This window comes from Bos indicus, chromosome 2 (assembly GCF_029378745.1).
Source record: "Bos indicus isolate NIAB-ARS_2022 breed Sahiwal x Tharparkar chromosome 2, NIAB-ARS_B.indTharparkar_mat_pri_1.0, whole genome shotgun sequence".
Taxonomy (NCBI): domain Eukaryota; kingdom Metazoa; phylum Chordata; class Mammalia; order Artiodactyla; family Bovidae; genus Bos; species Bos indicus.
In genome coordinates this window covers 23,576,782-23,590,359 of record NC_091761.1, presented here as the reverse complement: position 1 = coordinate 23,590,359, position 13,578 = coordinate 23,576,782, and the positions used below count along the sequence as shown (strand labels likewise).

Here is a 13,578-nt window from a genome sequence, read left to right as displayed (position 1 = left end):
TCTGGGTAAAATCAAAGTTTCAAGGTATTCCTTAAAGCATCTTCAGAATCCTCTCCCCTCCAAGTCCCAAGCATTCAGCTTGTCTGTTTTGAGATTCTGATATATTTCCATATTATTATTCACAGACTCCCTTGCCAGAACAGGAGGGCCCAACTGTTGGAACAATGGGAACTTTCGAACTGATGAGCTCCAAAGATTTGGCCTACCAGATGACAATTTATGATTGGGAGCTCTTCAACTGTGTGCATGAGGTAAGGTGCTCCATTGAGAGCATGCATTCATAGGTATCATGGCAGTTCTGGTGTTGCCTGCAAATGTGAATACGTGCTGCAATGTTAAAGCTACATAAGAGGTTTTTTTTTGCACAAAATATTGAGTATATTAATAAAGCCTGTTATGAAGCCTTTGAGAGTAAAGACAAATCTTTACGATTTGCAATAAGCTCTGTCTTCCTGAGTATATTAATAGCACCTAGTTTATAGTTACAGTATTCAGCAAGCCTCATTGAGCCCTTGAGGTCTTCAAGTTGAAGTTCAAGTTGAATGCCAGTCAGTGATTGTATTCATGTTTGCTGACCAGTGTCAATTTGCCACGTCAAATGGAGGAGCAAGCTGGTGTTTTGATTTAAAAACAAAGATGTGACACTGTTTTCCTTTCTTCTAGCTGGAGCTAATCTATCACACATTTGGAAGGCATCATTTTAAAAAGACCACAGCAAACTTGGATTTGTTCCTGAGGAGGTTTAATGAAATTCAGTTTTGGGTTGTCACTGAGATCTGCCTTTGTTCCCAGCCTAGCAAGCGTGTTCAGCTCTTAAAAAAATTTATTAAGATCGCAGCCCAGTAAGTATTCACTCGGGGACAGAAAAACATTTGAGCTGTGGTTTCATTTTGTCCCCTTAGATTACACCTTAAAAAGCAAAGTGAGATATTAAATCTGTTTATGCACCAGCTGACTCAGATGGTAAAGAATATGCCTGCAATGCAAGAGAGCCAGGTTCGATCTCTGGGTCAGGAAGATCCTCTGGAGAAGGAAATGGCAGACCACTCCAGTATTCTTGCCGAGAGAATTCCATGGACAGAGGAGTCTGGTGGGCTACAGTCCATGGGGTCACAAAGAGTCTGGGAACATGACTGAGCAACTAACACACCAACCACAGGGGCTTAAGAATTACTGAACTCTTGTGAGAGCTGTGCTTTGTCTAGCTTTTGTAACACTGACACCAATATATAAATTAACATCCTACAGGACTGATGCTCAAGTTAAAATCATGACCTCTTTTTGCTCTGAACTACTGAGACTGTGTGCCTCCTTCAGTTTAAGGGCTCTGTCAGCAAAGTTCTGCTGCAAAAGTTCTGTTTGAAAGGCTGGGCAAGTCGAGGTCTAACTTGACACCTTCTTGCCAGTAGAGGGCAGTGGGAACATGCATGTAAAACCGTGCTTCCAACTCAGCCAGGATAAAATCCATAAAATGCATAAAGACGAGCTAACCTGGCCCATGAAAATCATCTCCACAAACATCAGAAAAAGCGAGCGTCTTATAAATATTCTATTTAACAGCACTTCGTGGGAAACAATTTATTACTGCAGGGGCCAGTTAGATTTCTCCCTGACATGAATTTAATCTTCTCCTGCTATTTAGATATGCCTGACAACCTCCTGTTTACTTCCATGTTTTTGGTATCACCACAGTGCTAAAAATAAAATGCTAAATGCAGCTTGTGGCTGGGAGATGTCTTTCCTTTCTAAAAGCAGGGAGCTCTAGCCTAGGAAGGTGGGGAGCACAAGTGACCCCAGCTGGGCAGTTTGCTTGAGCCAAAAACTTTAGATCCCATACAGAGTCTAATTTCCAGAGCTAAACAAAGAAGCAACCACTGCTTGACATTTCGCACATGCCAGCTTGCCAAATGCCTTGAATTATTTTGCCAAAAATTTGGGAGTTCAGCAGGATATCCAAAGCCCTTGGATTCAAATGCTGGTATCTCTTAATTTGGAAAAAAATATGCCTTTTGAAAGAAAGATTTGGTAAAATGTTGCTTATGCATTTCTGGTTCGGAGTGCAGCCACTTTCCCAGGAGCCTTGAATCGGCTGATTGTAGGGGCAGATGTCTCTATCTGGAAGGAGATGACTGTGGAAGCTGTGAGAGTATGTGCTTCCCTGTTCTCTAGGGCACCTCCTCTCCTCACCTTAGCCTGGCAGGGCCGCGTGCACCAAGGGAGGAGAGGAAGTCTGCACACAGACATGGAGATGGAAAACCTGTAGGGGCCTGACATTGCTGTTCTACACAGCAGCATAGGAGAGTCTTTCAGGAACTCAGGAATTTTTTTTTTTTTTAATGTTTTTGCCTTTCTTATCTCTCTCTTCCTTCTGATTATGGGTGAATTTAGCCTTCAGGATAAATTGACTTCTGTTATTTAAATGTTATTTAAGCTGCACTATCCCACACAGTAGAACTCTTCACACAATCCAGCTGGAGAAGACTGTAGACTCAGAAACCAAGATCTTCACGCATTAGATGTAAACCTCGTGGCAGGAAGTATGTTTCGCGTGCTATTTTTGGAGAACTTCCATATATTCTATTGAAGCTCTTCGGCCTGCCCAGAGCTTTGTGAAGTTGGGGGTCCAAATGTTATCCTTGCCTTTTGCAGGGGAGGGAGACTGAGGCAGAGAGAAATTTCGTGACTTACCTAGGGTGATCAAGTGACCAGAGCAGTGAGCACAAAAGCAGGTCTGCAGTCCTGCATGTCCTCTCATGGGCACACATGTAGGACGAAGGCAAGCCGTGTCCATGACCCTCCTCGCCACCTTCAGCCTGGGGTCTCTGAAGTTGCTCTCAGCCCCTGACCAGCCCTGCACAGATAAAGCCCCACCGCTTCCCCCAGCACTGCGAGAGACAAGCCATAGCTTCTCTAAATCTGTTTTCCCATTTCCACACAGACCATTTATGAAGCACTCTGCAAGGAGAACACAGGGAGCAAATGCAGCAATTTAATTAGCCTCTTGCAAAAATGCTAATCCAAACAAGATTTAATTATGATGTAGTCAACTTAGATAACCATATTGATTTGTGGTAAAGGATTTGTGTTCATTGCAAAATGAATTCTTCTTTCCCTTTGCAAGGAGCGGGTATGAAGAAGTTGAAGATTCCTTTTTTTCTTTCTTCTTAAGTTAAACCAAGCACCTAGACTAAATGTTGCAATTTGGAAAGAACCCTTGGTCTTGTTCCAAAATATTCTTATTCCCAAATATATATTCATAAAAACTAATAATGGCGTAAGTACAGATTCAAAATGATCGGCTTCATCAACATTGAAAAATTACAGGAAAAATAAGGTTATTTTTTGGTCATTTGTTTAGGTTATTAGCTGTGTGTGCGTGTGTTCAGTCATGTCCAACTCTTTGCAATCTCAGGCTTTCAGGCTCCTCTGTTCATGGAATTTTCCAGGCAAGAATACTGGAGTGGGTTGCCATTTCCTTCTCCAGGGTATCGTTTGACTCAGGGATTGAACCCCGGTCTCCTGCACTGGAGGGATCATGATTTGTAAATTGATATTTTTCAACGAATCAGAAGCATTACATGGCAGCCGGAAGCCCTGGCGGCTGCAGCAGCGTCATTTCCTTATTTCCCTCTCTTGCTACCACAGCCTGAGGTGTCCAGCATTGACCTGGAATTCTCCAAGGACATTTTGCTGTGTCTCTTCCTAGCCCATGAGATGTTTTCCTCCAGGTCCACAGGGCTTTTAGCAAGCTTTGGGATTATAATAGCAATGCCTAGTGTAGGTGTCTTGAAATTCCTTCTCAAAACCTGAACCTAGATGGCTAATATCAACCTTTCTAATATTACAGCAAGAAAAATCAAACAGCAGATCATGGTCACCCAAGTGGAACCTAAAGCATTAAATCTATCAGTGCCTGTTCTTGTAAAGGAGTCCTGACGACTATTAATGACCATCAGAAAATAGAACTCTAATTTGTTTATCTCTCTCCAAAGTGGCATTTTACTACAACATGTGCCTCTTGTGTTTCAGCTGTAAGGAGTACAAAAATCTGAATTCCTTTTTTGCCATCGTCATGGGACTAAGTAATGTAGCTGTGAGCCGCCTGGCACTGACGTGGGAGGTAAGCACCAGCAGAGACCCAGCTGTGACTTTTGCCTTAAGAACAAAAGCACAAGCTCACCAGTGAGCTCTTTTTAACAGAAGTATCGCTCACACTTATGTAACAGTGGAAAAGGTGGGACACTTTGAGGGAGGTGATCTGTCTCCTTTTGCATCTGAGAGTGAATTTTAAATAAATAAATAAAAGGCATTGTCCGATGCAGTGGGGAGAGAAAGAGGGGGGTCTGAGTTTCTTGCTGTATACAATATAAATAATAATAAGTCTAGTTCCTAGGTGTAACCGGAATCAACAGCATTGCTTGCTTAACTTCAGAGGTCTTGCTCACAGATCCTGTTCTTCTCTGGTGTCTGCCTCTTGCTTTTGAAATAAGCTGTATCTGTAATTAAGAGAGGACAGAAGATCCATTTTTATCCAAGTAGTCATCTTGCTCCTGGGCGAATTAGCCAGAAGGCCAACTGTTTGGCCCAGCTTTGACCAAGTATCTCCTAACTACCTGGCAGACCTCTGTGGGTAGGAAGGAACAACAGTTGGCTAGAATTCAGTTTGGTGCCAAAGTTAAGCAGGTGTGTGGTGAATTTCTATGGCGAATACAATGAAAGTTTTGTTGACAGTTGGTTATTCGTGCTAGAGAACAGCTTCGTTTTTAATTAGCTAAGTACTCAAAATATGCCTGACCCCTTACATGTGGTATATAGTCAAAGAAATACTAATCTCTTATAGAACACAGACACAAAAATAGGCTCTTACTAAAAATAGAAAATGTGTCTGTAAGTGGGACACAAAAAGAGGGCAAGGAGTATACGAGAGAGACTTAATTCGCAAGGATGCTTTAAAAAAGTCCTGAAGTCAGCTGTTTGCATCTCTAAATGTTTTCCTTGAAACATTTTCCTCCCCACTTCCCTCTTGAATCTGTTTTTCTCCCTCTGTCCCGCCTCTGCATTCCCACTGTTTATAGAACAGGTCCTTACAGGTCCTTCTGTCTTGGGTTTCTCTGAAAATTCCAGGCAGATGCAGCACCCAGCAGCTCATCCCCCGAATATAGGAATGAGGGAATTGGTGAGGCCCGTGTGCCACACATCCCGGGCATCTTCCAGCTAGTGAAAGTTAATGCTGTCAAGAAATCTGAGCCGTGAAGCCAGGGTGCAAGCCTCTCCTTCTTGTAGCCCACGGCTCTTGGAATCTTTGGAAATCTAGGGTAACCTCTCAGAGAGTCTGCTTTCCTTTACCTGTTTCCAGCATTTAATCCTCTTGCAGAGTCCAAATGATTTGGTTGGGAAAATCAAAGAAGGTATGAAGGCTCATGGGGGTTGGGGAAGGCCAGGTCTAGGTATTCATAATAGTAGCTAGACCTTAAGGCTGTAGCATGGAGGAACACCCTCAGAGTTCCCTTTCCTGTGGTCTAAAGAGAAAAACAGGAGGCTGCTTGGGGCGGGGGGTGGGGGTGGAGGGAATGGGGTGCAGGCAGCCAAGACAGGGAGTTGCATCATCTAGTCCTTCATTCCACAAGGAGAGGCAGAAACACATCAGTCTGTGAGCTTGTGTTCCCACCCTTGCATGCTGCTGCAAAGAGGAGAGCCCCCTCGCATCGTGTATAAGCCTTTATCTGTTAAAGTGAAATGGAACTGGGTCATTCTGCAGGGAGAGCTTTCATTCTCAAGCATCTCTGATTTGGGTTCATCTTCCTGGACTTGCCGACCCCCTCCCACGCACTTCCCACACCACAGCAGTGAGCAGCAGCGGCAGCCTGAGGGACAGTGCCTGCCTTCCAGGAACTAGAGAGCAGGTGGGAGGCAGTCCAACAAAACAGAAAATGGAGTGAGACCATGTGGCATAGGGGATGCTTCCACATAGAGGAGAAGACTCATCTGAGATAAAGCCAGTGGGAGTGAGGACCCAGAGCCGAGGTTCTCGGCCCCAGTGGTAATGACTTTGGGTAGCATCATTCTTTGTTGTATGCATGAGGGTGGAGGGGCCTGTCCTGTGCCATGGAGGGGGCTAAGCAGCATGCACGGCCTCAACCTACTGTATAACCAGTAGCACCTCCACCCACCCCACTATTGACATCAGGAAAGGTCTGCAGATATTACCAAATGAGGGTTAGTAAAAATTGACTCCACTTGAGAACCCCTGCTCTGGAAGCATGGGGTGTGGATTTTGTTATCGTTACTGTTGTTCAGTCACTAAGCCGTGTCCAACTCTGCAATCCTGTGGACTGTAGCCCACCAGGCTTCTCTGTCCGTGGAATCCTCCAGGCAAGAATACGTAGTGGGTAGCCATTTCCTTCTCCAGGGATCTTCCCAACCCAGGGATTGAACCTATGTTTCCTGCACTGGCAGGCAAACTCTTTACTACCGAGTCACCAGGGAAGCCCATGGGGTGTGCACAGATAATAGTACAGAGAGACACAAGTTTTATTCGCATGTGCACTCCTGCCTTTGACCCAAAAGCCAGCTAAGTAAAGAAAGAACTAGAGTGACTGACGTAACCAGAAGTCCCGTCAACTCCTCATTTTATAAGTTGTCTGTGTTCACGGAAAGTTATCACTGAGCACGGTGATTTGAATGCTCCATGGGGCATGAGACTCTTGTATCCCTTGATGTCCATGCCAGCCTTCGTCCCTTTGAACTTCCCCACTAAACAAGGATATCAAGTTTCCCTGAAACCCAGCTTGAAAAGAGGCACTAGAACAATGAGTTTATTATGAGGGTACTAGTTCCTAGAAACAAAAGAAGATGTTCTACAGTGTTTAAGGGCTTCCCCAGTGGCTCATCAGCAAAGAATCTGCCTGCCCAGCAGGAGAAGTGGGTTTGGTCCCTGGATCAGGAAGATCCCCTGGAGAAGGAAATGGCAACCCACTCTAGTATTCTTGCCTGGGAAATCCCATGGACAGAGAAGCCTGCCAGGCTACAGTCCATGGGGTTACAGAGAGTCAGACATGACTCAGCAACTAAACAAGAACAGTGTTTAAATGGGAATAGGTCAAACCCATTCACAGAAGAGAGAGAAAAGAGAGAGGAGCTTTGAGGGGATTGCAGAGGCCTGACAGGCGAGTCACTTGTTGCCAGTGGACGTCACTGGGAAGCAGAACTGAGCGGGGCATCCGAGGCTGCCGACCTGGTCAGCACCTTCGTGGTCTTGGAACAGGGAGCATCACACTGCTCTTTGGGTGGCCCTGTCAGAAAAGTTCAGCTTCACTATGGGCTCAGGACCTAGCAAAGTGAGAACCAACAGATTGAAAAATGATTCCTCACTGACCTACTGGTGTAAATGTACGGCTACAGTCAGTGGTTTCGAATCATCTGCCAAGATAAAACCATGAGAAATTACTAAATTGAGAGAACTACCAATTTTTGTATTAGAGCAGGGCTGAGAAATCCTGTGGGAGAAATGCTTGTGTAGGAAAGCGTAGCGCAGAGAAGAGAAACGAGAAAAGGAGGCAGGAGACGTGAATTACAGAGGCTCTGACCATCACCAGCTGTGTGACTTTGGCATGTCATTTAATCTGATGGTTAATTTCTTCTGTCTATAAAACACAGTTTTAATCTAGCCAAATAAATATGTATTGAGCATTTACTATGTACCTGACATAGTGCTGCTACTCTTTTAGGCCCTGAGAATACAGCCGTAAAAAAACTGATAAAAATCCCTGTTCTCTTGTAGGTTACATAGTAAAGGAAGAGGAGGGTTGAACTAGGTAGTTTCTAAAACTTTTAATTGTAATAATCTCTAAATTCTTCATCGTGGGAATCTGAGAGTTTAAAACAGTGTGGGGGGCAGGGGGGCAGTTAATGCCAAACCACTTGTAGTCCGGGAATACAGCCCTCTTTATGAATAATCCATTTCAGAAAACATTATAGAAAGCAGTAAGACCAAAAGCATCCATAGTTAATTTAGGTTCAACTAGGTTAAGACTTTTAAAAGATGAGATCCTTAAGATTATCCTCAAATGACAAGACAGATTACAGTCTAGCCTGTCTTAGAGATGTTTGATTAAGAGCCAAAAGAAGTACATTTCCCCTCGAAATGGTAACACACGATACATATCTAGATATTGAATCTGACATATGAGTGTGGCATTTTCATTTCATTAACAGAAACTGCCAAGCAAGTTCAAGAAGTTCTATGCAGAGTTTGAAAGTTTAATGGTAAGTGACAGTGGCTGCTTTATTCCATTCACTGTCTGCATTAATCCAATTTCTGATTAGCTGAAGTTCTCATTTCAGGAATTTTATCTGTCCTTGTATGACTTTAAGAAGTTTATGATCCCATTTTAGTGCTGCTAAAACAAGCATGTCTGACTAATGAATGGCACTCTCAGGTCCTAACTTAAAGAGGACTTATGTCCCACATAAGGTCAATTTGTATAACTAAGAAAAGCAGTGTAATGGGATCCTTTCCATCCAGCACAGGTTGGCCAGGGTCTGGAAGCTGCATTTTCCTTGGCTTGCCAAATTATTTTTCCCCATCGGCAGGGAGGTGTTCACAGAAAAGGAGTGAGTGGGACTTGGCAGGAGTCATAGGAGAGTTTCAGAGAAGGCAAGTCGAGACTGGCAGTGCAAAGCAGCTAGGAGGGTGAGCTGGACTCCCCGGAAGGAGGCCGTGCTCCCAGGAGAAGGGGACTCTTGTGGTTGGGGGTTGTTTAACATTTTGTGTTGGCTCTCAAAGGGGATATTTTCCCTAGATCCCTGGAGGCGTGTCTTCCTTTCAACAAAGAAAGGAAACAAAAAAATCTATTTATTTTCCTGTCATACGGGAAGTTGTTTTAAAACAAAAATCCATTTGTTTAACTAAATTTACCTTTCTTTTGTAGCTACACTTGATTCAGAACTACCTGATTGGGAGATAACAAGGCTGGGTTGGGTCAGGAGGTAGAAGGGGGTGGTGTATATTTCATTCGTCCTTAACCAGCATCTCTGTTTCTCTAAAGGATCCTTCAAGAAACCACAGGGCCTACAGGCTGACAGTAGCCAAATTGGACCCTCCTCTCATCCCCTTCATGCCTTTGCTCATTAAAGGTAATTCCAAGGAAATGCACAGGACGAGCCAGTGATGAGTGTATGGGGAAGAAAAGGAACAGGTGCCTAATCAGATTGACCTCCTTGGGAAGAATGATCCGAGTTTCCCACCTTCCTTGGCGTCTCCCCTCTGCCCTGACTTTTCTGAAAGGGTTGGCAAGATTATTGCAGGAGCGGGAGTCTGTGTGTGGTTTGGAAGACTTGAGAGTGAAACAGAGGGTTAGTTTGGAAATTTTAACTAAGCTCAGGTAAAATGCTTTTAGAAAGTTAAACACCTAACATAAAAGGAACTATTATCGGCTTTTTTCAGCTGCAGTGTTATGCAAATCCTTCAGCATAATCTAATGGTGCTATTGTGGTTTCTTTGTATGACATATTTCTGTTAGTGATTAGAATGTGACTTTTATTTCTTTGCAGATATGACATTTACTCATGAGGGGAACAAGACGTTCATTGACAATCTCGTAAACTTTGAAAAAATGGTACGTGTACAGTATTGTTAACCTTAACGACGATGTTTTTTTAAAATAAAAATTTGCATTTGTACTAATAAAGGAAATAATTTCCATATATGCTGCCACCTTGAAAAGCTAGTTACACATAAAGGAGTTTTGAAATACTCGGTTCAAATTGGCTACGTCGTTTAGTCTGTCAGTCTCCTCTGTGACACTGAATGGTGTTTGTGCTGCGGCCTCAGCGGCAGCTAGCTTTTTTGCCGTGTGCCTCGTCCTCCGCTGCCTGTTGCTAAAATGCACGAATGTTCCAGAGCGACTTCCCTGTTGTTTTGTTGTTTATGGAGCTAGACCGCCGCAGGATGCCTTTGAAATGTTGATATGCTGAGGCTGACTTCAGTGCATGTAGGTAAAAGGCAGCTCTACAGAAGCTCTTTGTTACAGAGCAGTCAGTCACCTGAATGTGTGCTCCTTAGTCCAGTAAAGTTCACCCAAGTTCAGGGCGGGAACTTGAACATCTTCCTTAACCGAAAACAAAATTTTTTTAGAAGGGAACAGTTGTGTGGAAGTGGTGCACATTCACTGTTTTCCAGCCCCTCCCACACCACCCCCCAGCCCCCAAAAAAAGCATTCATTACTTTGCAGTTAATTTTCTCATCTGTGAAGCAATAAGGCAGGTCTTGCCAAAGCCTTTCTTTAGCGACATAGTGCATGCTCATGGCATGCTCCATTGTCCTAAATCCTTTGGCCGCAGCCCGCATGGATGGGGAGGTGCGATATTATCTCTGTGTGGATGAGCATGTGCCCGGGGTATACTTTGCAGCAGTGAATGTGGCACCACAGGAAAAGCCCAGGGCTGAGAGTTCAGGAGACATGAGAGTCAGCTTCATCACTTTGCAGCTGTCCCTTAAGTTCTCCATGGGTCAGTTTCCCCTACAGAAAATGGGGTGGTGCCCCCCACCCCACAGCTACCCCTGGGGAATCACTGGTGGGGCCAGGGTATTTAACTATTCCTGGAAGTCATAGAGTGTTATAAGCATTCTTACCAGAAAAATTGTTCTAACTGTTTCCTGAAATCCAGCTAATATGTGGGACTCTGGGAGAATTCAAAACATCCCACAGTCATCCTGTAAAGATCATACTATTCAGCCTTGAGAATGAGCTTATCGCAAAGCTCAGCCTGGTAAAGAACAGCAGCAAGTGCTGGGCACCAGGGCCTGCATCTTAAGCTTCTTAGGAAATGGCACCTGAGTCCACACTCCTCAAGGACACTCTGTGGGGTGGTTTAGTCACTAAGTCATGTCTGAGTCTTGTGACCCCACAGACTATAGCCCACCAGCTCCTTGTTCAGGGGATTCTCCAGGCAAGAATACTGGAGTGGGTTGCCATTTCCTTCTCCAGGGGAATCTTTCCAACCCAGGGACTGAACTCAGGTCTCCTGCATTGCAGACAGATTCTTACCAACTGAATTCACCCTCTGGTACAGATTCTTTAAAGTCTGTGCTAGAGGGCAAATATTTCTTAGCAGTCTCCCCCTCCACCCATACCAAGGGTAGGGTATGAACATCTCTATTGTTGTGTCAGTTGAATAATTCTATGATCAAAGTAAAAACATTTGTTCACTTATTAGTATGGAGAATTAAACATAGTTCCCTAATTTCTCAAGAGAAAACTTGTTTTCCAGAAATGAAAGATATAGCAAATAGGTAAAGAACCTTCCAGATCACTTAGGCAGAAATACAGACCAAAGGGTGGTTAAGCCAACCATTTGACTATAAAAATACATGTGCACAGAGGCGTAGAAGTCAGTCTCCTAAAGAGTTGATTGAGCTTTAGAACTTTTGATTATTAATGTTAACTGAACAGAACAAACAAGAAAAGCAAAAATACCTGTCAAGGAGGATGAAATTTGTCTCATCTGGATCTTTAGATCTTGGTGTCGCATCTGTAACCTGGGAAGGAGAAGTCAAGACCGTATTTAATGGACATTAAGGGAGTTCCCCTGCCCCATCTCTGTACTTCATGCCCACAGCAGTGTGTTCTTACATGCCTGGCAGTGAGGAGAGAGGTCCTTCACAGCCTGCTCTGACAGAGTCCACTTTTGCTTGAAAGCAACTGAAGAGCTAAGATAGCAGTTCAGCTGCAATAACAGAAGCCCGAATTAATGATGGGTTACGCAAGATAAGTCTGTTCCTTTCTCACTTACATGTCTAAGTGTGGCAGCTCTGCTCCAGGAAGCAGTCACAATTCCAGCCTTCTTCTCTTGTGCCACTTCACCATCCATATGGTCCAAGATGGTGGACCAGCACCACCCCCATTCCAGCTAGAGGGAGGGGGAAAGGAAAAAGGTGAAGACCTGCTTCTTCCCTGTAGGGATGTGACCCAGAATTGCACGTAACCACTTGGCTCACCTTTTATCAGACAGAAGAAACATAGTCGCATGAAAAGAAAGAACGTGTAGCCCTTATTTTGGGTATCCAATGCCCCACTCAAAATTAAGGGGTTGTAATTACTATGAAAGAAAAGGGGAGAAAGAATACTGCAAGAGCACTATTATAATGCTTCTCTGCTCCAGCAGTGATATATTTTATTTCATTTGCTAAATCACAGTGTGAGAAAGCTGAATTTTATAACTGCCCTTCCATGAGTTAGGTGTTACTGAAAAATGAACTGGAATTTCAAAAAAGGATTTATGTTTTTTAAACCTGGCTTTGACCAGCCTGGCCCTTGGTGCCAACTTTTCTAACCTTTTGTCCCCATAAGCTAGCCCACCCTGCTCCCATACCACCACCACCGCCACTTAACTCCCACTAGTGACTGCTGTTAGTACTGTATTCCTGGGGAAGGACGTGTCTGTTTCCCTTTCCAGGTTGATATGTGCGCAGCTTGCCCCTCATTCATCAGCGAGGCCACGGTGGTGAGCAAAGCTGGCAGCCTTCATGGGGCTGGTAGGCTGTATCCCTTGAGGGAGTCCCTGCCCGGGGCAGAAGTCACCTGGGTAGTTGGGGACACAGATGCTTTTTTTGGTGGCAGCATTGCACAGTCACAGTGAGCTGCTGTGCCAATCCTAAGTATTTTTATTTTGAACCTCTTCACCCTTGGGGTATGAAATGAGGATTAGAGAATTTGTTGCATATTGGTTTTCAGGATTTATGAGTATGAACAAAAGAGAATTCACACTCTGATCCTATGCAAAAAAAAAAAACAGACATTCTTTCATTTGGGGGAAACATAAAGGAGTATTCAAAAAAATGTTTGAATAAAGCCCTTTGTAGCTTTCTATGGCATACATGAATATTTATAACATTTAGGAGGTAGACTAGCAATGGATCAGAGGATAATATGCTGGCCGGCTGCCACTACCCCAGGCTGCACGAAGCATGCTGATAGCCACAGTTGCTGCTGTATTAGGAGGTTGGTTCTATTTCAGACATACCCATATCTAGGTGAATTTATTTATTAATATTATTTTAAGATAGTCATTTTATTTGGAATGAGAAGCCTGAGGAGAACCTCTGTTCTTCTGGAAACATTAACAGAAGCTAATTTATAAAGGAAGAAAAATGTTTTGAATCATTATATTTGGGTATTGCTAATCATGCCGTTACATTATTAGCAACAATTTTCTATCATCAATAACATTATTACAAGATTCATGGTGAGAGCACTGGACTTATATCAAGCTATGGAAAAAAGAATCTCCACGTAAAACTCTATAAGTGTTCAAATCTACCCATTTCCCAGACCTTTTCAACACAATAGAAATCTTTCAAAGGACTTTGAAAGTTTACTTCTTTATACAGAATACATGATCTGGGCTAAATGTAGATTTTCCAAAGGGTATGTTTCAAAGCAATTAAATATGTGTTGAGTGTCTAAGCAAAAAATTTTGCTAGGAAATATAAAGAAAGTCCTTGGCTTTTAGATTATATGCAGTTGAAAATAAAACATAACACATAAAAATCAATAAAAGATGTAAAACTAGTTCAAA

General features: G+C 43.4%; 1 protein-coding gene and 1 long non-coding RNA gene across 9 annotated transcripts in view; one reads left to right on the top strand and one right to left on the bottom strand.

Moving 5' to 3' along the window:
• RAPGEF4 (Rap guanine nucleotide exchange factor 4) overlaps positions 1-13,578 on the top strand; it is a 333,429-nt gene that overhangs the window by 307,198 nt on the left and 12,653 nt on the right. For all 8 annotated transcript variants that reach the window (XM_070803236.1, XM_019970793.2, XM_019970802.2 and 5 more), the window contains 6 exons: positions 126-251; positions 664-842; positions 4,030-4,120; positions 8,215-8,265; positions 9,048-9,135; positions 9,553-9,617. In XM_070803236.1, coding sequence (XP_070659337.1) covers positions 126-251; positions 664-842; positions 4,030-4,120; positions 8,215-8,265; positions 9,048-9,135; positions 9,553-9,617 — 600 coding nt within the window. The remainder of the gene's footprint in view (positions 1-125; positions 252-663; positions 843-4,029; positions 4,121-8,214; positions 8,266-9,047; positions 9,136-9,552; positions 9,618-13,578) is intronic.
• On the bottom strand, positions 4,114-11,909 carry LOC109566447 (uncharacterized). The gene is made up of 3 exons (XR_002181817.2): positions 11,794-11,909; positions 11,478-11,539; positions 4,114-4,496 (listed from the first exon to the last, which is right to left on the bottom strand). It is a non-coding gene; the product is annotated as an uncharacterized lncRNA (long non-coding RNA).